At 42.4% G+C, this 26,103-nt stretch overlaps 2 protein-coding genes across 3 annotated transcripts; one reads left to right on the top strand and one right to left on the bottom strand.

Annotated features, from left to right (window-relative positions):
- Positions 1–1,710: 1,710 nt before the first annotated feature.
- rhobtb3 (Rho related BTB domain containing 3) lies at positions 1,711–23,115 on the top strand. Of its 2 annotated transcripts, XM_029502295.1 has the most exons (13): positions 1,711–1,968; positions 2,294–2,525; positions 3,406–3,598; positions 5,682–5,839; positions 6,166–6,274; positions 8,961–9,156; positions 9,298–9,494; positions 14,478–14,587; positions 15,914–16,019; positions 16,740–16,913; positions 19,917–20,083; positions 20,375–20,471; positions 21,093–23,115. In XM_029502295.1, coding segments are annotated over exons 1-13 (1,860 nt in total). In that variant the 5' UTR covers positions 1,711–1,966; the 3' UTR covers positions 21,212–23,115. The 2 variants fall into 2 exon arrangements, 1 of the variants encoding a protein (XP_029358155.1); XR_003840740.1 differs by lacking the exon at positions 21,093–23,115 and having other exon boundaries at positions 20,018–20,083.
- Positions 20,995–24,894, bottom strand: glrx (glutaredoxin (thioltransferase)). Its single transcript, XM_029502296.1, has 3 exons — positions 24,607–24,894; positions 24,000–24,131; positions 20,995–21,232 (listed from the first exon to the last, which is right to left on the bottom strand). Exons 1-2 carry the CDS (start codon positions 24,811–24,813, stop codon positions 24,018–24,020), a joined length of 321 nt encoding a protein of 106 aa, XP_029358156.1. The 5' UTR covers positions 24,814–24,894; the 3' UTR covers positions 20,995–21,232; positions 24,000–24,017.
- Positions 24,895–26,103: the final 1,209 nt, after the last annotated feature.

Raw genomic sequence — 26,103 nt, forward strand, 5'->3', positions numbered from 1 at the left:
TGAACAGACAGATAAGAAGAGACTGGTATTGATCTTACCATCTAACTCTCTGCAAATAAGCAAACAAGTGTAATTTTCAAAGTGTCAAATTATTCCTTTGATATCAAAAACCTTTGTGTTTCAAGGGATTCAGCCCTGCGCAATCATAAAATCATGATATGTGTAATCTATATGTGTAAACTAGTGGTTGAGATATATTAGTATTTATAGTGTTAAACTGGTCAAGCTCCAAGGAAGTTGCCTCCTCCTTTCCCCATAATACATGTTGAAAGTGTCTTCTTGTGTACAAAGAAATGTTTGAACCTTCTGTTAGAAACATTCATGCTATAGTATGAATACCAAATTAAATCTAATTTAACAAATCTGTCATACATGTAAAATCAATGACAAAGAATATTAACATTGGGTTTGTGTCTGTGGCTTGTTTGGCAAAAATCTGAATCTTCAATAATTGCTTTTCTATACTTTCAATTCAAAGGATTGGCTTATATAATGTCTCAGTCAATTGATGTAAAGGGTTAAGACAGCCTGTCACATTCAGATTATTTCTCGGTTTCTGTACCCACAGTGCAGACTAAAACAGTGACATGACACCAGAGCTTAAAATGCCATGGGTTGAGGGGTGATGGTGTGTGATGGCCCTCTGTGCATGATTGATTTTGGTCCCTGTAGCTGACCTACAGCAAACTCACAACACCCTCTAAGGGCTTTGGCCTATGTGACACTTTGAATACAATCAAGATATGCACCTGACCTGGGTTACATGCACAGAGAGGGCTGAGCTACAACCCATTAAATATTCAAATCTGATTACGTAGGCAAATTGCAAATCGTGATACAAGGCATTAACCATTATGTGCAGGTGGCCAGGTGGAGGACTGTTTGTCAGGATAAAGCTGGCTGTCTGGAGAAACTGCTTATGTCTCTTATTCCACCTTATTCTCACAGTTGCACGGCATTCAGACCTGAGGCCTTAATAGTCTCTTAGTTTTTTGTTTATGCATTATTCATTGTGGTGGTGTACGATAAGGAGAGCTTTAAGACTCAGATTGCATTTCCTCTCAAAATGCCTCGCAATCTCTGTAGTTTGTCCAAAAGGAAACAAGCACATCTTGTTTTTCCCTTTCATCTGGATCCCCCAAATGAAACGCACTGAGAGCCGGTTACACCATTGAGCATTTTCTCTCTGGGCCATTTACACCCCTTCCCCAGAGGACACCACTTGGCAGCCCCCTTTGTGTCTGATCATGTGTCAGAATTTGGCGTCTGCCTTTGGGACTCGGAGACCAGAGAGTACAAGCTGATGTCTCACATGGGCTTTGTGTTGCACACGCTGTTGGAACAAAGCTTATTCTGGTAAAGCAACATAAAAAGCTGCAGAAAGTCAGTGTGGGTGAACGGGACAACGCCGTGTGTCCAGCTAATGAGGCGATGCGTGTGCGTCCTGTGGCCGCGTGCGTGTTGCTGAGTCAGACAGGACCATTCAGTTCAGTCCGGTCTGCCCCCCCCCCCCCCATTCCCTTTATACCCTGCTTTCTCTCCTGTTGTTCTTTGCCATTGACACTTTGTTTTATCCCCCCCACACACACACACACACACACGCTGTAGCTCTCTCCAGCCTGACAGTTTGTGTGTGTGTGTGTGTGTGTTACCGCGGCAGCTGCCCATGGGCGCTGCTGCCGCTGCCACCACACTCCGCCGCCTCGGCTATCCGGTGCGCCTCTGCGGTCGGTTCGGGACGATATCGGGTTTACCGTTTTTATGAATGAATATCGACCGTTCGAGTGACTGCGAAAGTCCCCGAGCAGCCGTGCTCCCGAGGGGGGGGCCGGCCGCCGATGAGAGGGATTAACGCGGAGCGGAGCCCGAGCCGAGGCTCATTGCGGAAAAGCCGAGTCTGACTGCAGGCTGGCGAGGAGACGGACTCCATAGCGCAGATCCGCGGAACAAAACCGCCGATACCACCATGTAAGTTTCTGTGAGGCTACAACTCATTCACGGGGGACGGCAGAAGGGGCTCCCCGCTGCGGTTGTATGCTTTATTTGCATTTGTTTATTTTTTTTTTGTCTTGTAAATATCAAAGCGGAACCGACATAATTGCTCCAAGTGTGTGATTTGTTGAACCACAACAGGCACTCAGGTGTTAGAAGGGCCTCCGAAAGCTTCTTCTCAATCATACCCAGTGACAGCAGCGCTGCACCGTCTCCGTGATACACATGAATAATAAGGAGCATTGGGAGATACCTCCTGCCTCTTCACCCTCACCCTCCACTTGTCTCTGGGGCTTTGCAGGTCCATTCACATCGTGGCTCTGGGCAGCGAGTGTCCCGGGGGGGTCGGGCCCGGAGAGGAGATCATGGGCCAAGGACAGCTGCAGGGAGGCCTGCTCTGGAGCTACCTGGGTCACGGAGCGCTGGTGGGACCCTGCGACCTGGAGAGCAGCCTGCACAACCCAGCCTTCATGGAGTACACCTCCAGAGTGTTTGGAGATGTCACCGTGGTGGTCCGGGACTGTCCCAGCTGGGTGAGAGACCGGTGGTGTGTTTGACTGCAGGGCAGAGTGAGAAAAGTAGACAGCTGCATGTGCGGCACAGTTTGAATATGCGCCTCGGCATTCACCTCTTCAGATTGCACATGAGGATCATTTTGTTTTAGGTGCCACTTTGGCTCTTACTTCTACCCCCTTCTCTTACTGCTTGTGTGACACCTGATCAGGTTTCAGAGAAGGCTTAAGCAGGCTAAGATGTCAAAACAAGCCTTATAAAAAAAGAGTGGTGTCATTTTTGTCCATTGTGAGAGAGAGTGTGTTACTTAACTGATGATGTGTACTTTTCACTCTGCTCCTGTTTTTCAGAAGATGAGAAACATCTAAAATTTCAAGGCCACTTGCCTTCCAGCACTGATTGCAGGCTTTATAAAAACGACTCTATTCTTAGGACGCTATTTTAACATGCACTGCACACGAGAAAAAAAAAAAACAGTTGAAAGAACTTTTGTTCTTAATAGCATATGAATGTGACATGAAGGCACTGTTTGTAGCAGCGTTGTATGTCCTATCATGGGGCTTTCTGGCGGTACTGGGGAAAATCTGTCAGTCTAATTCTATGTCTCTTTATTCAAACTGATCAAAAATCTTTGTGAAAGGATTTTTTTTACTGCTTTATGAATCAGGCTGGTTTAGATCTGCTATTCTTACGCAGGTCCTTGGGGGTAAAGTCCCAAGGGCAATGCTGAAGTATTTCTACATTGGGAGTCCTAAAGGGGGGGGGGGGGGGGGTTAGATGAGGTGAAAGTCATTGTACACAATGACTATGCAGCCAATTCTGTTTATTGCATATGTTATGTGCGTGTCATCTTCCAACCTGTGACTATTTATATTTGTCATCCCGTTTTTCCCTTTCCAGGACTTGTTGGACAGTGACTGGGCCAGTGTGCGGAAAGTTCTTGAGCAAGCGGACATCCTGGTCATTAAATATTCAGTCACTGACAAGTTGGCCTTCCAGCAGGTCAGGAATGGCTATGCCCCAAGACTCCGCCCACTCCTGAGGCACTGGGGTGTACCTGTCATCCTAGTCGCTGTTGGAGCACGGCTAAATGGTGAGGATGCTTTTTGTTTTTTATTGTTTTTTGGGTTGTTTTGTGGCAGCTGATGGCCCCTCTAACACTTTATCATTGTTATGCACGAAGAATTGAATTTGAGAGGAAGCAAATAGAAAATGTCTTTATCTATCCCGGTGCCTCGCGGTTAATTTACTGTTCACCTTAGTTGTTGATTTTGATTTTTGGGACAAAATCCTCTTCTCCACGTGGAACCAGTGAACTGACTGTTGTTGTCCTCTACTGTGTCCTTCCATCAGTGAAGAAGATGCTCCTGATTAAATGTCCTCTTGGGTGCCTTCAGGCTGTTAGCACACATGCTTCCCTGCAGAAAACACAACAAAACAAAATGTTAAGTTTATACTTTCTCCTACATTAAAGGCTTTGCAGATCAGAGTCTACAAAACACTAAGGTAATGGCCATCAGTACGTCGTCTTACTGTAGGCAGCTTAATACATCAGGCTTTAACATGCATGTATATCTGCACCTAAGTCCAAGTGTATTTGCAAAGACACTGACCCTTGTCAAGTGCAGACTGTACACAAGCTCATAAAATGCAGCAGACTGTATTTTTAGCTTATCTGCTCAACATACTTTGAGATCCTGTCAGAGCTTCGCTGCAGAATGATCACAGTGCAAGTCAACTCTTTGCTGGGGAGAGAGAGGACACGGCGGGTAGCTGTAGACCAAAGCCTTTGTTTGTGTTTTTGTTTGTGGCTGCCGTGAGTATTTTGATGCTATCCCCTCATGACTGCAGAAAATGACGGCTGAGCCCTGAGCGCTTCCTGTTGCTTGACTTCAGACCACCTAAGGCACAGCTGTGGTGGAGAGAGCGCTGTCGTACGTGCAGTAACGCAGCCATTAAACCAGCGCTGAACATAGGAGCACAGACAGATTTATCCAAGGGCATGCACGAACACACCCTCACGCACACAAACATTCCATTGATATGCCAAGTCACCGCCTGTCACAGTGATGCTCACACAGACACACACGTCTGCACACACACACACACAAAGACACCCACTCTTCTTTTCTTCCTGCTTCTGACACACTCACTCCTCTCTCTCTGTGTGTCATGCCTGTAGGTTATTAGCAGTATGATTTATCAAACGCCTCAGCACTTAGCTGCATGTCCCGCTCATTCTCTCTGGCTCTCTCCCCCTGAGTGCAGTCCTTCTCTCGGCTTCTTTTTCTCCTTCAAGATAATCCCTCTAATTTTGTGTCTGATTCTGTTGATTTGGTTCCTGAGCACACTGCCCTGGCCACAGTACTGCTGCTCCTGGTGCACATGCCAGATTTTAAATATCTAGATGATCCTGTGGTGCAGGAATTCTTTGTTTGTTTTTTCCTCAAGAATTACTACAGAAAAAAGGTGTTTGCCTGAAAGTAGCGCGGCAACACACACACATATATATGTGAAAATAATTATTCAGACGCGCTCTATTGTATGTCTAAATATTAGTTCTGAGGTAGATGAGAGGAGTCAGGAATGATGGCAGGTCTACAACATATAGCCACATGTGGCTGAAGCGTCTAATTTGTATGTTCTGTTTGTGCAAAATATGTTGTGTTTTCTGTATTAATTCTGTCATTAATCATTCAAAACTTTTAGCTTGTCTTGTTTCTTATTTATATTTTATTAAAATTAAGAGACAAAATAAAAACCCCCAGGACTGTTGAAAAAATATTCTTTATGCTGTCTTTACGCTGCATATTGATGATTCAGTATGTTGTCTCTCTTTTTACTTTTCTTGATAGTAATGTTAACATAGTTTACCTACGACCATCCAAGTTATGGGTGTGCTTATGTTAATATGAAATATTTGAAGGCTTGTATGGCAATACATTTCTTGTTTCAGTTGGCATGGATTAATTTATTCTTGTCTAATATATCTCATTTGGTGAGACATGGACAAGCCTTCGATGTTGAAATTACAGCAGATTTATGTGTCCGAAAAAAGCTACAATCTCACATGAATGACTAATTAGCCACTTTTCATGTAAGTGTATTAGATCCAGTTTTATGTGCAGTTGGAATGATACCATCTTGCATTTCTTTCCATGTCTGCCTGTTTTCAGATGAGGGCCCTCCATGTACGTGCCCATTGTGTGCGTCCGACTGGAGTAGCTGTGTGCCTCACAGTGAAGGTTTGCAGCTGTCCAGAGACCTGGGGGCCACCTACTTGGAGTTACCCTCCCTAAACCACGTCTTTGTTGGACGCTACTTTGGCAGTGTGGTACGTGATGACGCCACATAAGGTCTAAACAGGAATTTAATGACAACAGTGGAGTCAGATCAGTCACCTCTGCTGTGTGCCGAATTAAAAACAAAAACATTTTTTCCATGTGTTTTCAACACAACTAACTGCAGCGACAGCAGCAGTTCCTCCTGTCTGTTCCACTCTATCAACGTTTTCGGCTCTGGTATTTGAGTTGAGGGGACAAGGACAAGTAGCCACATTGGTCTTCTCAGGAAGTTGTTTCAAAAGAAAAGAATTGATGATGTAACAGCTCTATTTTTGTACCCTGTTTGAACTAATGTGTGTATTTCTGTGTTGATCAGCTGGAGTACTTCATGATTCAGTGTCTGAAACACAAAGCCAAAGAGAGGCCAGAGAAGAGACGAGGGAATAAAGTGAATGAGCTTCGCCCCCCCCACTTAGAACAACCAGGTCAGTGGACTACCATGGTTTCTAAAAGCTAACATTACTTAATAATTGCTAATGCTATTTTGAATACCTTTTACTATTTATGGCCTAATGTGTTCAACAGACAGTCATATTAATTTTTAAAATACTGATAATGATTATTGTCTTTATTAGGTTATTTAGGTTATTAGTATTTATTGTTGGTTTGAATGGCTTATTTTGTGGTGCTTAGAGAGTTTTCAGACTGGAGGGATTGTTTCTCCTGGAACTCACAATGCTATAAAACAGCTGAGCACAATGGTTTTTATCCAGATCAATATGCTCTGTTCCAAACAGGAAATAAGACAAGAGACAAAGAGCAAGGTAGACTACTTTTATCCATTCATGTTTGAATCAATTTTAGCTCTTTTCAACACCAGATACAGCAGAAACTCAGCTTTTAGTGCCTTGAGCAGAATCACCATAGTGATTGTTTTTGTGGGATGGGAGAGGATTGGTCATTAACTTTATCCTTAACTAAATTTTCTTGATTAGTTTAGGTGTCAGACCTGGACTGAACAAAGTTGCTTGTCCAGACAGAATCACACCTAACGCAGTTCTTTTTTTTTTTTTTATGATGTCTTCTAAATTTTGCACCACACAGATCACAGTTTGGCCTGAGGGCGACCTGGCAGAGCCTGTCAGTAGTAAAAGGCCTGCATCATAGATGAAACCATGGAAGTCTAAGTAGGCACAGTCTGGGTCATTAAACCAATTAAGTTTTAAAAAATGTTAAACCTTTAATTTTCATCATTAATGAATCAGTCATTTATTTTAACTGCTAAACAATTATAGTCAATGAATTTCTAATAAGCTTCAAAGTGAATGATTGTATTATCCCTCTGACTGATGAACAGTCAGAGGAATAATATATATTCATCCATCCGTCTTCATCCGCTTATCCGAAGTTGGTTCGCAGGATTTAGATATTCAGCTAAATGCAATTTACAAATTCCCAGCTCTTTTCTTTATGGCAGGTTGGAACCTTTCCTTTGCATTTTGCAAGACTACTCATTCTTGATTCAGATCTAATTTTAATCTTAATCTTTTTATTTGAAAGACAAATTTCATCTTGAATTTTAATTAATATACCAAACAAGCCACACTGAAATTGAAAGGCTTTATTTTGTTTGCTGCAACATCGAGGCACTTGCAGATCTATTGCCGACTCAATTAAACTGCATTTAAGGCACTCAGCGTCAGCTAACACAAAAGGCTAATTATGAGGAGAGATAAACGGCCATGCCTGTCATGTTCAAAGGAGGCTACGACTGATGGAGCCGCAAAAATTCATAAACAGCTGAGACCCAGTAAAATGGTTATTGTAGCAAAGCTTAAACATAGAGCAGACCAAGCTGGAGTGCCGTGTGACAGACCAGACTGCTGCTGCATTTCCTTTGTTTTAACGTTTGACCTTTTACACTGTGGCACATTTTCTCCTAATTGGCTAAAGGACAGTCTGATTAAATCTGCGGCTGACTGCCTTTCCTAACTGCTGGATGTTGCCACAAACTGAAAGCGCCGTGTGTTGAATTTGAAATAATTTAATTGCAGTGAATTTGGCTCCAATCACAGGTCCTACACCGGTTCGATCGAGCAGCCTTTGTTTTAGAGGAAGGTGTCCACTGCTGCTGCTGATTTCACAGTCACGATTTAGTCATCTGGCTCTGCATTTGCTGTAACTACTGCTGCAATTTCATTGTGCCATTTTTTCAATTCACTAAATGTTTGCATTGTCGAAATTAAACAGGCTAACAGAATATTTAACACAAATATATAATACAGGTGTTAGACACTGAATATCTACTCACCTCGTTGCAGTGACTGACAGGTTTATGCCCTGAGGAAAAGCTGTTGGTGCCCATCCAGCACTGTCTACTCACTGTGTAGCTTGCATTAAATATGACAAGCACTGATTAAGGAATACAGCCAACTCTGAGTGGCCATAAAAAAGCAGATGAGGTCCACATAGGAACAGATTGGAATATAATGGGAAAAGGCTTTGCTGCCTTTCCACAGATTTTCCAACATTTATTTTTATATAATTCACTTCTCACACTCACTTAGCAAATCATTTATCTGTGACTGTTGTCTTCCCAATGTTTTTCTGGGTCTTCTTTAAACATTAACCTTAATTTAAAAAAAGAAAGAAAAAAAAAAGTGTTTGGCCTCCCTTTGGATTCTGGGATAATTTTGTTGCATGCTAACTTTTTTTTTTTTTATCTCAAAGATAGCTGGTGGATGTCAGCACTTGGTGTCTGTTCCTAAAGTTTAAGAGAAAAGGAAACAAAAAGGAGACTTCCCTAACTTTTATTCAGTGGACCAGAGTCAAGTGCAGTTGTGTCAGCTTGCATCTTTGCAGGTCTGCCACAGAGACAAACATCTGGGAGGGTTTTGTCTAACTCGCGTAAAAACATGACTCTTGGCTCTTTCCTGATTAAAAGGTCTGACTGCACCATCGCTTCAAAATTTCCAATCTGTAGACACCCCCTTTCTCTCTGAGATGTCAAAAATTATATATATATAAATTGTTGAAATCAGAAAATGCTCTGAATATATTAAATTGGTGGATTTTCACTTTGGGCAACAAGCTGGATTTTAGCAGTGTTCCTTAACTCAACCCATCCTCCTTATCTGCTCGTTGTCTTGATTTCACCCTCTCTCCCTCCAGCTCGTCTTCCGCCCATCCGTGTGGAGGAGTCAAGCTTCTCCCAGGACATGCAGTGGTTGTTGGAGCGTGGCGTGCAGTTCGCTGATGTGGCTTTCTATGCCGGGGATTCTGGGAAAGAACTGGGGTGGGCGCACGCGGCCGTGCTGTGTGCTGTCAGTCCGTACTTCAGACAGCTGCTCCTGGGGCCCAAGACCAGGTAGGAGAGACATCAGCACTTCCACAAGCTTAATAAGCAATTCAGCAGCTTATACTGTAACCAGCAGGAGCTAAACTCCTCCTGCAACCTCACTCTGTATCTGAATGTGAAGTAATGTGAGTTTAACCTCCGCTTGGACAGGGAGCGTCCACAGTCCAGATGTGTTTGCAGAGAGCGGGAACCAGGCCCCCACTCGTTGCTTTCCACCTGGGACGGGGGCATTATTGATGACATGCCACGATCAGACGGGTACCTGGCAGGACGACTCTCCCGTCTGGTGGTGAAGGACCCCCTGCTGTGTATGTGCTTGTGGGAAACTCTCATGTTTATTTACAGAGGTAAATAAACACTGTGCACTCAAATGCAACGTTTCAAAATCTGCCATATTGGGTTTTTTGCAGAATATTTCTAAAGAATACATGAATGCAATACATTTCCATGTAAACATCTCAGCAGCCACTGCTGCTTGTGAGATGCCGGCACTGTGTAGAACCTTCACTGACAGCTTTTATTATGAAAGGTTAGGCTACAGGAATGTGAACTCTTCAAATGCACACACTTCAAATTATTTTCTCAAACACTTAATTGTTGACTATGTTAATTCAAATTCAAATTTAACACAAAACCCCCCTAAAGATATTCGATATACAATCATAAAGGACTAAAAAAAACAGAAATCTGTCACATTTAAGAAGTCAGCTGCCATTTTATCCATTTAATCAACATGTTCATTACTGCTCAACACAAGTACAGCTATGACTAAGCCTATTTGTTCATAAACTATGGGATTGGACATATTAAATTTGTTGACCTGAAAGTGAAAAGTCAGGTGAGGACAGTCATCAGTTGGATTCATCCTCTGTTAGCTGCCAGCAATCCATCAGATAGATGTTCTAGTCTGGACCAATGTGGTGGAGCCTCCTACAAATCAAAATGTCTGACTCGTCAGTTAAAGAACCAAGGTGTCAAGTCTAAAAATAATAAAATAAAAATAGGAAAATATGTAGTCTGGAGCTGGTAGAGTGAAGTCTGATGAATTTCATTAAAATATTTCTGTTTCAAAATTTGCATCAACTACAGACACAACAATGGGACACGGCTTCTCATCTCATTCAAACCTTGTGATTTCTCAACAATCAAGTTGCCCAAAATGACATCCTGGCATCAGTATCTACACAGAAGTGCCAAATAGAAAGTGTCTCCATAACAGCAGCCAAAATGCACTTTGTCCAGACAAATCTGCAATCAGCAAGGCTGTCTCTTCATTTTATTCCAGTCACACTGCATGCTGTCTCAACAATGCTTTGGCTTTTAGAGAAAACAAAACTGTTTTGTTGTAAAAAGGTATACGCTCTTTAGTGTATCAATTTAGTTATAGTGTGATCCAATGGAAGACCTAAAGATTATGACACATTGAAGTTTAATGGCATTTTTGTGAAAGAAAAAGATGAGACTTTACCTACTCTTCCTGGATCCTGGAGCCTTGACACTGATGGTGGTGGCTGTGATGAGGAAGGGCGCTTGATGATGGGGCGTGCATGGAAAGGAAACTTCCAATCAGCCCATTTGATTGAAGATGGTCTGGCTTCCATACTTAAGGCGGGTCACAGAATGACAATGGTGCTGAAATGACAACAGAGAGAGACAACTATTTTGATTGGCTGATGATCCTTGTAGCTGGAGATGGGAGGGAGCTAGCAGAGCTTTTAGAGAGAGGGAAGTGGTGCTTGAGACTTGGAAGGCATGCAACCTCCTTACTGGACTTTTGGTCGGATTAATTAGTTTAGTGATTTCTGTGTATTTGTAATTGCTGGTGTTTAATTTGTGCACTTAAAGCACATTATAGCTGGAGTTTAAATAGAGTTGGACTAACATCCAAAGCATGAGAACTTCATATCCCAAAAGCAGTTACTCTTTTTCCAATAATTTAGATGTGATCATTAATATCCCCTGGCAGCTGAGGGCAGTTTGCCATACTGGGTCTTTTCCAATATTCCATTACGCTGAGGAACAGAAATCAGTCAGATTGAAAGAGCTTGATCTTCAGCAACTGTCGTACTTTAATCTAGGATCTGATCATTCATCGTGTAATAGTGTGATCCCACACTGCTTTCTTAATGCACATTTGTACTAATCTCAGAGCACTCATGATTCCTTTATTTCCCGCCAGCTCTCGTACTTTAAACATTATGGACATGAGTGCAATGAGCCACATCTGTACAGAAACTGAACTTCCATCATTTTGTAGCTGTAGGGATTAGTTGATAGAAATCTGGCTCCTCTGTCTGTTACAGCAGCTTTATATTTGCAGGTGATTAATTCTGCGATGAAAGTCATTGTCATGTAAAATTAATAATATTGTAAATTAACTTTGCATAACAGAGCTACAGGGGAGTGTTTCTCTAAAATTTACAGCCAGATGCTGCATATTGCGGGTCTTGCATCCTAAATGTTCTCTTGTTGTGTATGAAGCGTCTCTGAAAAGGACTTTAGTGCAGCAACAAGAATCTTTTTTTCGGTCTGCGGCTTACAGTCTGCAGTGCTGTGCTTGCTGCATGTTAGATCACAGCGCCTGTGTATGCCAACGGGCTGCATGTTGTGCAGGAGTCCTCATGGCTAAAAGCTGTGCCAACATCTGATTCATAGCTGCCTTTTAGCATGCAAGAAGCCCTGATGGTCTGAATGAACACATGTGTGCATGCACACACACATGAGCTGAGCGGGCTTTGTGTGTTAATGTGCTTGTGAAGGGTTAGAGGAGAAGGGAGGAAGATTATAGGGTCAGGCTGAGTCTGTGTGAGGAGCTGCATGAATAAGAATAAGAAATCAACAGTTGAAAAACGAGAAGAAGAAAACGAGACAAGCATGCATTTTCACACACACACACACACAGACACACTTACACTCTTGTGTGGATTTGTTTATACTATGATGCAAGAAAGATGGGAAAGTGAGGACTGTAACATTATGGTGGAAAAAATGAAGGTGGTGGAACATGAGGGTGAGAGAGCTGGCAGAGTGTATGGTGCTGCTTTTCTGCATGTCTGTGAGATAATGTGATGGCGAGAGAATTTTTGGTGCTGGGAGAGCTGGCCACTAGAGTATACTGTTATGTTGTGGATGTGTGTGTGGTTTGGAGAAAAAAGCATGTGCTGAGCAGAATGCGAATGTCACGTTTCCATAAAACACTGCAGGGAAACTGCGTTAAGTCTTGTGTGAAAAATGACTAATGTTGACCTTCAGCATGGGGGTGTGATTGTATGTTAAAAGCAGCTGACCCCATGTAAAGCATGTGTGTTTCAGTATTAAGTTCCTTTTTATTTTTTGTTGTTGTTGTTGTTGTTTTACTGGCTAATTAGACGTAAATTTGTGTCTTTTCTCAAAGAATCATTCAAAGCCCACTGTGCCAATGCTTGATGTCCTTCACTCTTTGTTTCGCTAGAGACAGGACAAATATCCTCCACTCGCAATTTATTTCCAATCATTTGTTGGTTGAGACTTATTTTATTGACTCAGCAGCCCAAATTCCATAACAATGTCACGTCTCTGTAGGCAGCCAGTGTCTAACTTATGGTATTAGTCCATGCTCCATGCTTCCATTCCATGTCTTTTTTTTGCCACTTTAGTGTGTGTGGACTGCCACAGAGGCCGTGACTTCTGCTTGTATGACGTTAACTCTGTGAGAATCTGTCTCGTTGTGTAGAATCCCACTGATTTATTGAATTTGTCACTGGGCAGCTATTGTGTGTTTTATACATGTGAAGCACATGCTTTGCATATAACACAGATGATTCACTGTGTGTTTGTGGTCATCTAGGTCCTCTTTGGGATGACATTTTACACCCCAGACTAGACAACAGCCTTTTTGAGAGAACGCATCTCGGCGGGGGAGAAGCCTGCCTTCGCTTGTTTCTGTCTCTGTGGGGGTTTGGTTTAAGTGAGGGTGAGATTAAGCGTGAGGAATGTAACAGCTATGGATGAGATTAAGGAAAAGTTTGTGCTAATCTGTATTTACTGTTTGTGAAAATATGTGAGCACAAACACATGAAAATAGGTGTTTTGGTGATATTACAAACAGGCGTCTGCCAGCCCATCCAGTGCTGTCATTTGGTGTCTCCACAGTAACTCCTGAGCTAATCTCTCACCTGCGTATGAGGTGTCATTATCCAGGACGGTGCGCTGAGGTAATCCCTCTATCACCCGAAATACAGTCATTATGAACTAACGATGAGCTGAATCCTGTCCACTCCGGCTCCCTTCTTCCATCGACAGTCTGTTTATATCCCAGTGAGATGGAGTGCGTCACCTCAATCAAGCTGCCAGGCTGTGCAGGGAAAGAAGTGGGCCACTGAAATGTGGTACACTCCACAAGTTTATATTTATATTATATTTATATATCGCTTCTGTTGGTGATAGAGTCTTTATAGGTTGCATCATTTTTGATGGCATTATCTCACTGTAGACGACAGCACTGATTATTATTTCCATGTGGATGGAACTAAAAATATCCTGACCTATACTTTACCTATAATGGCACAATAAGGTTTTTAGTGAAATGTCTCCTTAACGGTTGCATCATCAGGTTAAATCTCATTTTGTCTAACACTTTGGTTTTTAACCAAAAGCCTCTAAAAAAAAAAAAAAGACATTCCCATTCAGCTTAGTGGCACTCTGAAATGAGCATACCAGCTCACTGACCTAAGGTGGCCAACGTCCACAACATGTCCTTCTGCACAGGAGCACGTTATCCTTATCATTGTGAGCAGACAGCATGCTGACTCTGGGCTCAAAGCGCTGCTGTGTTTTTACAGTCTTAAGAGTTGGAAGCACTAGTTCTAAATACAGAAGTTAACTGAGCCCAGCTTTAGCTAACAACTTTAGTTTTACTATATTATGATACGACTGGATATTAAACAACTGCAGTCCAGACTCAAAAGTTTAATTATATATATAAATATATATATATATATGACTACATCCTTAATTTAGACTGTGAATGTGGTATCAAAGCTTTCAATGTCTTTATAGAATATTTACTTAACATGCATATTTTTCTATTTGTATCAAAATAACAACTTGAAATCAATTGACATGGACTCATTTTCATAGAGGTCAGATCCAGCTTGAGTGTCTCACCCTCAGCCGCTACGCTTTATAAAAGCAAACACATTTTAGAAGAAGCCTGTATTGTCAGGTATTTGGTATTCGGCGTCACGTAGGTGGTCAGATTATGGTGCCAGTAGCAGAGAGTGTGTCTCTGTTTTTTGCAAACTGTGCTATTGTGGGTCCATAAGATCTGTTTGTTTATGGATGTTTTGTAGGAGCGTGGGAGTGGGAGCATCTCCAGGAGGCCTTGGAAGAGAAGCTGAAGAACACTCTAGCTGTTGCTCAGCTGATGGAGCGCATACGTTCGCTCATCGGGAGGGAAAGGGTGAGGTCTTCAATTTTAAAACGATCTCTTTCCTCTGTCTTTTAAAATGCACACGTTGAATTAAGACCTCATTTGACTTTGGGATATTTTATGGTGTGCATGCTAGAGCAGCCTTCTCTAACTAAAAAGGTTAAATATTTATAATGTGTCAAAGTTAAGTATAAACACATGTTTTGGTGGTTGCAGTCTAACAGCACCTTAATTAGCAAGACCCTGTTTAGAAACAGTGCAGTAAAAATGTAGCTATAATTAGCACATTTACATAATTAGTGCCCCCTAATCACCTCTCAGACACCGTGGGAATGAACACAAAACAAACAAGAGATGGTCTCAAAGGAGGAAAAAGCGCATCCCAAGATCTGTAGGGAGTTCCTACTGGATGTCAGCCATAAAATCCAACATTATGTTAAAAATTTCAGCATCAATTTGGAACGTCTCATCAGGAAACATGAGCTGGCACTGTGTAATACGCAGCAAACGTACACATAGAGAGACATCAGGAGATATGACATTGCTATGTCTGACAAGCCCGAGGCACCTCGAATGGTGGACCAGCCCATCTGGATAGAACTAGGTCTTCTACCTGAGGCGACACACCAAGACACAGCAAGGCCAGTTTAACACGATGAGACACACTAAAGTCCTGTCACGATTTGCTGTTGTCCTCTGCAGACACCTCCAGGACGTCTCACTCTGTGAGACTGGCAGGATTTTACTTTCCGCAAGCTCTCTGTCGTTTTTTACGAGTTCAAAGAGACTTGATTTTGTTGTTGTCTCAGCTGAAGACTCTGTGTTTGCCCAACTCTCCCCCTGTGAATATGGAGTTCTTTGCACTTCACTTGACCGTGAAAGGTGGCATAAAGTTAATGGGATGTTTTAATGACACTCATTTGTGGACTGAACAAAACCACTTTTGCACATGCACCCAACAAAGCTGCACAGCCACCCCTTATTGTACCACTGACTCATGTATATTGCTGTTTAACGCATATATTTGTGCTATTCGCCTTTTAAGCAGCTTGAAATCCCATGTAATGTGTTAATATGACTGATTCTCAGTCTGTTCTCAGTTTCATCACATCGTTCTTGGCATCGCAGCGCAAGTGTATTTGTATACTGTGAAAGAAGATTGGCAGACAGGCCATTTGTATTCCGCAGGGGAAGTGCTATGGACGCACAGAATTGCAAGTGTGCTGGGAACTAGTACCTTGATATCCTGCAGAGGAATGATGACTCTCTGTCTGTTCCTTTTGGCTTTTTCCCACAAATTGGGTGGTTGTTTTTGTGTGTGTGTCTGTGTGTGTGTGTGGCGCCGGGGGGTTGTAGGGCCCCAGGGATACCCCAAGTGCACGGGCTGCTCAACTCGGACCCCAGACTCTTGTCAACCTCTTCAATTCTCCACTTTACTCGGATGTCATCTTTATGGTGCAAGGTGGGTCCATGCTGATGTGTGAGTCGCACAGGCTCACTAATGCAGCACTGTCACTCAGCAGAGGCAGGTCACTCTTTACTAGCTATGATTCAACTATGATCTCATTCCTGGGCTTGGCCGTCCATTTGGAAACAAAATAAGACAAAACGGTCAGCGCCGGTCTTCCTTCCGTGCCCATCATGTTTCATCTCACCAAAAGTTTTTCCATGAGCTGCACTTCTATTAAACCATCAAATTTAGAAATGCTGAAATAATGGCCGACAGCTTCTCTTAATCAGTATTTATCTAATAGAAAGTGCAGCAAGCTCTTCTCCTTGTACTCCAGAGCCTCAAGCCCAGCTCAAGAAGAGGGTTTTTTTTTCCCCAGCTCAGACTAATAAAGTGCGGTAAGAGCTGTCTCTTGCTGTGAGTGGCAGTTAGTGTCGGTGATTATATCAGGACTAGTGTCAGCCCTTCACATGTCATTTATTTCTTCTTATTTAAATGGCCCATTATGAGATCATTATTTGCAAAAGCCAAATTGAAATAGATTTAGTCTCCATAAATCTCTGATCATTCTAAAGAGAAGTTAGTGATATTAAGTCAAAGTTATAAGTGCGTTAAGCTACAATCATCGCAGAATAATATATTGGGTATGAACTCTACTCTGGCATTGTACTTTTCCAAACCCTTCTCTGAAATTCTCAAACCAGACCTTCCTTTTACCCGGGTGTGTTCCAGGCAGCGTGTTACCAGCCCACCGTGCTGTGCTGGTGGCACGCTGTGATGTCATGGCGGCAATGTTCAGTGGAAAGTATGCAGAAGCCCGGAGCCGGGTGGTGCCCATCCACGGAGTCTCCTCGGATACCTTCCTGTCTTTCCTGGAGTACCTCTACACTGACTCCTGCTGTCCTGGTGAGTTCACTGCACAGTGGCCAAACGTCCTGCTGTGGCCACTTCTTCTTCCACTGGACACAATAAGATTAATGATTAAACAGCTCCTGCAACTGCAAACACATCTTTATAGACTGTCCTAAATTTAGTAAGGGAAAAGCCCTTTGCTCCTGTTAATCTTGTGAACTAATTAAACCCTGTGGTACATTTTGTACGGTGGTCAGATTGTTTGTGCTCAGCGTGTTATCCATTCAGGCGGCTGGGACTACACCACCAGACTATTCCTACAAGTAAGAATAGTTCCCATATTCAAAGAAGGATGAATAGAGCTTGGGTGCATACCATGTGGGTGTAAATGCTCTGAGCATGGCTCCAATTCAGGCTGACTGGACTCTGGGCTGTCATGCCCCTACAATCTGTCCCATTTCCTGTCACATCCTCCATTGTTGGTTTAACAAAAAATAATGAAGGACAGCTTAAAATGAAAGCTTGGTTGAGATGAAAGTCAGTTTATGTGCCATGGATCTGACATTTGTTTATAGAAAGGCAACAGACCTCTGATGTAAGTCCTGAGGATCAATCCCAAAGCAGAAAACACTTCAGAGTGGTCGAGGAGTGTTTTCCTACGGACTTTGCTCATGAACAATAGCGCAGATGACACTTCCCATCAGCCATCTGTGTGGCTGCGACATGCTGCCAGTGTCAGTCTCAGGAGGCGTGTGGAGAACAGCACTGAGCTTAAAATCAAATAAGATTTAGCGATGACAAAATCAACCCGTCGCATCACTGCTTCATCTGCTTTTAATGGTGCCAAATGAAGGCCCCGGGCGTCCTGTTGTTTTTTCTCTGTCACTCTCCAACACATTGTGTACCGCATTTTCAAAGTACCGAAAACTCTCTTTAGCAGTGAGCTGCAGGACATTATATGCAGAAAATTATCGAAGGAGCTTCTGTTACCTGAAAGTTGAATTAAGCAAGGGACTCCCTGTTATTTAAGGTGAGCTGATAGTGTTAATCCCACTGAAAAACAACAGTCAGCCTGCAGCTCGGTGCTGATTTCTGCCATTCTCAGCTCATTGTTTACATCCCACACAACAAACAATTGAATCAATTCACCTCAAACTTTGATCTGTTCTCAGAGATAGGGAGTTAGGGAGATTTAGAAAGATATGTTGAGTTTATAGACATCACTCGTGACTGGCCTGGTGGTGAAATTTGCTCTGTACCTGTGTCTTTGCATGTGTGTGTGAGGGGAAGAATTTGCCAACATTTTGGGCAAAACAAGTGGATAAGCTGATCAAATCCTTTTGCTGTATTTATTTTTAAGTTTTCTGCCTCCTAGTGGGGTTCAACACAGCTTTGAATGGGTGCAGTATTGCCTGATGGGCCTTGGATATGTGTGTGTGTGTGTGTGTATTGTCAGATTTGGACGACAAGTCTTTGCTGTATTGACTGATGGAGCTTTTGAAGGAGTTGTGTGTATATGTGTGTTCACGACAACAATGGTGTTGGTCACAGCTGCAGTCTAAGCCTTACAGTAGCAGACCCACACATTTAGAAAGCATTAGGACAGCATGTTTCCTCAATGAATAATAAAGGTCTCCTCATTTAAACTTTTAGTTACAGAGTTACAGCGTTAACTATAACGCTCACTGCCAGCTTCCTCTCCGGTGTTGTTACATAATGATGCTGCTGCATTTACAGTTTAAAGCTTCAGTTCGGAATGAACAGCTCTCAGGAGCTGATGGTTAAAACTTTAATAAGCAGATGCAGCTCAGGTATGGGGAGGGTAAACGGGCTGTTTCCAGAGATACAGCATCAAGTTGAGTCATAGGAGCTGGAAATTAAAGTCATGAAGAAGCTCTAGAGGCTGCAGTCGTTGCAGTTATGTAAGAGTTCAGTAGTCAAGGTCAGAGCAAGGTAACGCCACCAGGAGCAACAAAACAAAAGGTGTGAACTCAAAAGACTTTCATTTCAGACTTTCAGAGTCTTTCATTCAGATAAATAACAACCAGACTTATAGTGGGAGAGCAGATTTTTGATGTTCATTTAGCATGTTTTGGGTGATTGTGCAATGAAATATGAAGGGTATGTATGGCTGTATGGCTGCTGCTCAGCTGAGCAGAGCTGCACGTAAATGACAGGAGTCAGATTACAGAAGGAATAATGTGATTTGACATTTTGACATTACATAATGAGATTTACAGTACTCGCTTGACATTTGTTGTTTGTGTGCGTTTTGGGATTTTATTTGACAGCTTGAAAACAGCAATAGGAAGTTAACTGATTTGTTTTATTTAAAAGGATTTGACTAATGAGTTATTTTCAAAAATAGCAGATTTAGTCCATGTGATGGCTTTTGTTGAAAACACAGCAATCACATTTTTCTACTCAGAGATTTCCATGAAATCTGTTGGCCATTCAACAACCGGATGACACACAAAGGAGGCCCTGATGACAGCACTGGCTGTCCTGTGACTAAAAGACTTTGGCTAAGTGCTTCAACTTTCTTCTCAATGCTGGATTCATTGATATATATTTTTGGCCATTGGGAGCAGCAGAACAAGCTTTAGACTCAACATCAGCACAGTATCACATAATGGAGCTACTGTGGTTAGCACAAAATTGCATATATCACACCAGTGTTCACTGTCCTTTAAGCTCTGTTTTGGGCTCAACCCCTGGAGGACCGATCTCTGAGGTGCTCGACCGTGTTCACCAGCCAGCCACTAATTCTGTCAGTCGGCTAATGCAGACCGTTTCGATAATATCAGTACAGCTTGAAGTAAAACTGATGTCATTTTTTGGTGAAATAATGCAATGATGTAACTGATAACGGATGCCTCCGTAGGTTGTTCACCTTCTAATTTTGTATAAAATAGAAAATATACAAAAAAAAAACTGTCTTCTTGTATTTGTTCTTATTAGAATTTTAATCACAAGAAATGTATTAAAATGCTTAAAGATATGTTACACCAATGTGTTTAGCACGTCAGAGAGTGTTTTGTGTGTTTGTGTGTCCAGCCAGTGTGCTTCAGGCCATGGCCGTGCTGGTCTGTGCTGAGATGTACCAGGTGAAGCGTCTGCAGCACCTGTGTGAGGTCTGTGTGTGTGCTTACCTTCAGAGCATGCCCAGTAGAGAGCTGGCATCCACAGGTATCAGCGTGGTCCGACTACTCCGCAGAGCAAAGGTCAGTGTGCAACCTGTAGGAGATTTTTGTCAGCGTAAACCGATTAGAGCCACAATGTGAAAGGAAAACTCCTTCAGCCTCCTGTGCATGGAGGAAGGCTGGCTCTTAATCTGAAAGAACAAACAAACAAACAAAACCCAACAACAACCCGCCAATCTTTGCGTGGCATAATTAATGCTTAAACTTTTAACAAAACACCCAACAGATACACATGGTAATCTGTTGGAAATGTTAATTATTGAAAGATAAATAGTTATGTGTTATGCTTTCTCTGTTTCAAATCTTCCTCAGTGCCACAATGCAGAACAGCTGTACGTCTGGCTCCTCCACTTCATCGCCAACAACTACCTGATCTTCAGTCACAAACCGGACTTCTTGGAGCTCTCAGGTCGGTGCCTCGTTTTATTTATTATCATCTTAGTAAATTCCTGATGATTTTAAATAAGCCTTATAAGTGATGATTGAGCAAAGTAAAATAACACAGTGAACCAGCTCATTGTGTGTGATACAGAAGTGCCCCTGGCCTTTTTCACGTCAGTATGTGTAGGTGGGGCAGCAACTGTCTCAGCATAGGATAAAAGTACATGAGATGCAAGTTGCCTGTTAATGAATGTTGAATTAAAATGAGTGCTTATGAATGTTGGATAACAGAAAGGGGGCTTTAGAAATGAAAAATGGCCATGGACGCCTGTGATAACCTCAGCATTTTATGCTCTCCGTCATAGAGCACAAAATGGCAGTAAATATGTGTTAGACTGTGCTCTATACCCTCTTATAGTATTTCAGCTACATGCTACAAGTTTATGCTTGAGTTATTTGAAAGGCTTCTGTTTGCCCTTTTGGGTGTTAGAGTCTTTTGTGTTTAAAAGGCCACATAAAAGCAGCAAAAGGCTGATTAATAGCAACATGGCTCAGGTTAGTAGCAGTAAATCAATTTATTGTCATCATTGGTCATACACACAAGGCTTTTTTAAGGTAAATGGACGGGTAGTGCTTGTGTGTGTTCCAGATGAGGAGCGTGAGCAGGTGGAGAGGCTACGGTGGCCATCCAGAGGCTACCTGCAGGAGCTCAGCGAGTATCAGCAGCGGCGACGCAAACTACGCAAGTCCCGCTGCATAGTCATGTGACCCCATCTGGACTCCGTAGGCCTGTGGAAATCAAGGGGAGAGAAGGGCGATAAAGAGTGGGGTTGCTCATTGAGAGGGGAAACAGAAGAAAGGTTTGTTTCTTTTTGTGTTGTTGGCTGAACAGCTGACTGGGGGGGACGCCACTGCAGAGGACAACGATGTGTGACGGCTTCACCAGGGGGAGAGCATTGTGTGTAAGGGATGTCAAGTCTGCGACACGCTTCTGTGTCCCTGGAGGAATGTGTGTGACTTTAGCATAAAGACTACTCCATTATAGGCAATACAAAATGACTTTAAACTCACTTTGACTTTAATACTGTCTGGTCTTGCACCAGAGGCTCTGTGAGAGATCTTCTAGTGGCTGATAAGAGTTTGAAAATCAACATTAACACATGTTAGACGACAGACCAAGACCTTGTCCAGAGCGGTTCAAACTTCAGTAACGGGTAACGCAACTTCAGGTTTGAATAAGGAGGAGGAAAATGTGCTGAAGTGTTTTTTCTTCTCTACTCGACTCCCGGGAATGTCTGTGTTTCTTCTGTACGCTGGACATGGGACCGCCTCCTCTTACACTACACCCATGACAACCCATGATTCATCTGTGTCCCGCTGCATCCAAAAACTGTCTACATGCAGCTGAAGTAACCGTTGAGCCTCAGATTCTCTCGGTGGCTCAGTGAGCATCTCATCTGAGCAGTGACCTACATTGACGGAGAGTGGAAAGCAACTGGTAATGCTGATGGTAGCACAGTCTTGCTCCTTTTCATCTGTAATCTAACAGCCCCTCCGTTAAGCATACGAGCAGGACCAATATAATCACAATTCCTTTCTGAGATTCCTTCAGATCTATAATGCAGCATCAGTGAGGCAGACTGATTTCACTACCATGCGAGACAGAGTAAATCACAACTGTCGGCTGTGTCAAAGGAGGCCATTTCACTCTCATTGAGGGACGATTTAAAAATTAAATCCTGACATGAAATAAGATGAAGCCTGTGTCAAAAATCAGACGCTCCATACACAAACTCCTCATCCATAATCCATGTATTTCAAACCTTCTTTCACAGCTGGACTTTTCTATCATCTCCTTTGTAGGTAAATGTGAAGCAATGTTCAAACTGTTCCTTATATATGTGCAATAAGTAATACTATGGGTCCATCTGTGTCACACACACACACACACACACAAAAAGCAGAAGCCTTTTGTAGCATTTCCGTGTACAGGACGGGTGTGAAGATGCAGGAAAAAACAACCATATCATGAACATAAGTAGGTACACTAAAACCACAATGCCTCTGGGTGGATACACAATGTTTATTTTAATATTTATTTTTTATTTTCTTTTGTTTTTGGAGAGGTTGTTTTTAATCATAATGAAATTATGGTTTATTGGTGCTGCAATTATTTTTGTAAACTATATTATATATGGACATTTATGATTTATTTACATTTTTTCCTACATTCGGGGCAAGGAGGACTTGGTAATACTATTTTACAGTCCAGTGTTTCCCTGGTATTTACTTTCCACAAATTAAAAAATGGTTGATTTGAAAAAAACTAGGTTTCAAAAGCCAAAACTTTTCAGACTAGTCTTCAGCAAATGAGATCAAAAGTGACATTTCTGATTTGGTTCGATATCTTCTGTTAATGATCAACAAGCTGCATGTAGCTGTGTTCATGTCCAGTTCTTGCACTGCTGTAGCAGCTGGCTGTGTGTATAGTACAGACCATGATCACTGTCAAGTTGTCATCTTTAACCAGTTGATGTGTATCTAACTGTAATGGCGACAAGCTGCAGTTGCAACACCATGAAAGTGGGTGTCTATATATAAAAAAAAAAAAAAAAAAAGAATAAATAATAATCTCATAGAAGCCAACGTCTGGTTACAAAGGAGGCAACTCATGAAATACTGACTGAAACACTGGACTGTGAATCAAAGCGTCCCCCAGAACTGCATCCACACCCAGCAAGTGGACATGTGTGGCTCCACGGGGGCCAGCGCTGTACAGACTGTAGATAAACATGACGTCTAACTTTAAATAAAGACAAGTTTTAGAATGAATGCGCCACAGACTCTCTGAATATCTGCTCTCTGCTACGTTTGCATGCTGTGCTACAGGCACAGGCCGGTGTACGGGTGCATTGGGGCTCAATTCAGAATCAATCTGTGTCATATTTAAAGAAAAGTAACCCAATTCTTCCTTGTAGTGGTTTGAGGGTGACGCTGGAGGGGGCGCTCTCACTTGACCCCTGCGCCAGAGAAGAGTCATCCATCCTAACTGCGACTCGGTCAACACGTGACAGACTACAAGCTGGGACTCGATCCCAACAGTCCCAGCTTATGTCGTCAGGAGCCAAATTTACTGTTCTGCCTGACAGCACTCACAATGAATGCTAAAGTGTGCCGTCAGGGTGACATTAATCAAAGAGGACCTTGTTATGTTTGCAGGGGGTGAAGTCACACCCACAACTCCCCCTGCGTGGAGGCACCTGCTCTCCTTATGTCTCTGCCCTTTGATTCAGGCGTTTTCTTTTCATTTGTCGACCATCTGTACAGTGCTATCAGGAAATGATTCAGCGTGGGCCCAGAGCTGATTTTACCATAAAACAATTACTTCTTATCGATTTGAGCGCCACCTTGGGAATCTTATTCATACTTAAATGAGAGCTTACTGTTACTAATTCATGCTCTTGCCCCCACCACACACTTGCACACCCCAACAAGCTGTCTCGCTCCATCAGTGTGTGTATCCAGATAAATGAGGTGACTGTGCAGTGTCCTGTACCTGGAGGCCAGGAGCAGGTTACTGCAGGGCTCCAATGGCTTGCAGCATGCTCTCCAGTTTGCCACTCGTATGCAGTGCTGCCACATCGCTGCCGCCGCCAACACACTCCTCTCCGATGAACACCCGTGGGACCTGCACACAAGAAACCCACATCCAGTAAGATGCAGTTGTGGATGTCTTGCACCATTTTGGGCAGTATGACAGCTCATCATGATGCAGCACACATGTCAGCCATTACACACCCTCCACCCTGTCCACATGATTGTGAAGTTCCCATAAACGTCTCTGGGTGTGTCGCACCAATAAGGTTAAAAGGTTAAAACACTGAGGTCCCATGATGCCTTCATTAACATGACATTGTGTACTGCTGTCAGAGAACGGATCTATAGCGCGAATAAATCACACTTTTCTAAGCTGACTTGCTGTTAAACGTTGCTCAATGTAGCGAGAGGGTGTGTTGCGTTTGCACACTTCCTGCTGCAGACTTGTTGAGCTCGTTTTGTGAGGACTACGGCCTGTTGAGGATCTTTTCTCTGGCTGTGATGGCTGAGGTTAGTCCCACAGTTTATTTGACCGTCAGTGTCAGTGACCCCCTCCTCCTGTTTACCGTGCGGGCTCCAGTCAGCTCCAGGAAGTAGTTCTGCAGGCTGTCCATGTCAGGGCGTCCACTGATGTCCACGCACTCCAGATGTCCCGGCTTGAACTTATATTTGGACAAAACGTCTTTGGCCGTGACGCAGTAAGGACACGTGGGCTTGATGAACAGCACCACTTTGTCTTCTTTGAGTTTGGCCTGCACGAACTGCTGCGACATGTCTGTGTCGGCGGAGAGCTGAAGGATGGAGCGGGATCCACGGAGAGGAGGAAGACTACCGCGTTTCCTTTGTCTGCTGTTTTTGGAGATGACGTCACCACGGACTTTTCTTCTTAAAGGGACACTGCGTGCTCCATGTGCGTGATTATTATGTGTCTTTATTATTAATGGCAGCCTATTTAACTATAGACAAACATTTCCTACAGTGAAAATACATCGATGAAAGAAAAATGGAAACGTATCTTCAATATACATACGTACAGAAATTAACACGCGAAAAGAAAAAGCGAAGCCCATGAAACTCGTAGAAGTATTCAGTGAAGTCGATCATTTCACACTTACTAACAAAAATACGTTGTCCAGCTTTCCAACCAAATTTTAGTTTGCTTGAAGCAGGTCTAAATGCTCAGTCATTCAGCAATTTGAGGTTGCACTCCGTTAAAGTGAGACTAACTATATATATATTATATATATATATATATTATATATATATTATATATATATATATATATATATATATATATATATATATATATATATATATATATATATATATATATATATATATATATATATATATATATAATGATATAAAATTGTTAATGGTGAAAGCTAACCAGGAATCCCCTGATTGTTAGGTTCTTTAATTCAGTGTGAGCTGGAGGAATTGTGGGGGCTGCTGGTAAACTACTGCCTGTTAAAAAATAAAGTCCTTAAAAACATTAGTACATCAGTTTCCTTTTCCATTATTCCAAAATCTATCGAGTGAGTTATTTACGACAGTGCTGTTGATGTTTACTATTCCAAACCTTTATCTTTTTTTATTAGCTTTTGATCATCTTACATCATTCCCTATGGTTGTGTCAGTACTGGAGGGAAGCCGAGGAGGAAAACTGTTTCCCAAAGTGGCATTTAGAACAAAGGCCACATCATAATTAATCCTGACCTTAAACTTTGCAAAGTTTTTTTTTTTTTTTTTTTCCCTGGGCCTTCTAAATAACCAGAAATTTGAGATACAGCTAGTCCCCTCTTCGTGCTGAACTCATCACTAATATTTGCAACTTTTAAAAATGACTGGGCATACGCTTGTAAAAGACAAGACATGGCAGACAATTTCCAGGTAATGTGATTTTTTTTTTTATTGAAATGTTAAAATGACATTTTCAGCTGGGTGGGATCAGATTTCACTCAAAATGAACTTGATTTTCACAGTTTGTTTCATTTCTAAACAGTGTTGGGGTATTTATTTTTTTAACTTTTTCACTTGATCATTAAGACTCTTAGCAACCC

This window comes from Echeneis naucrates, chromosome 5 (assembly GCF_900963305.1).
Source record: "Echeneis naucrates chromosome 5, fEcheNa1.1, whole genome shotgun sequence".
Taxonomy (NCBI): domain Eukaryota; kingdom Metazoa; phylum Chordata; class Actinopteri; order Carangiformes; family Echeneidae; genus Echeneis; species Echeneis naucrates.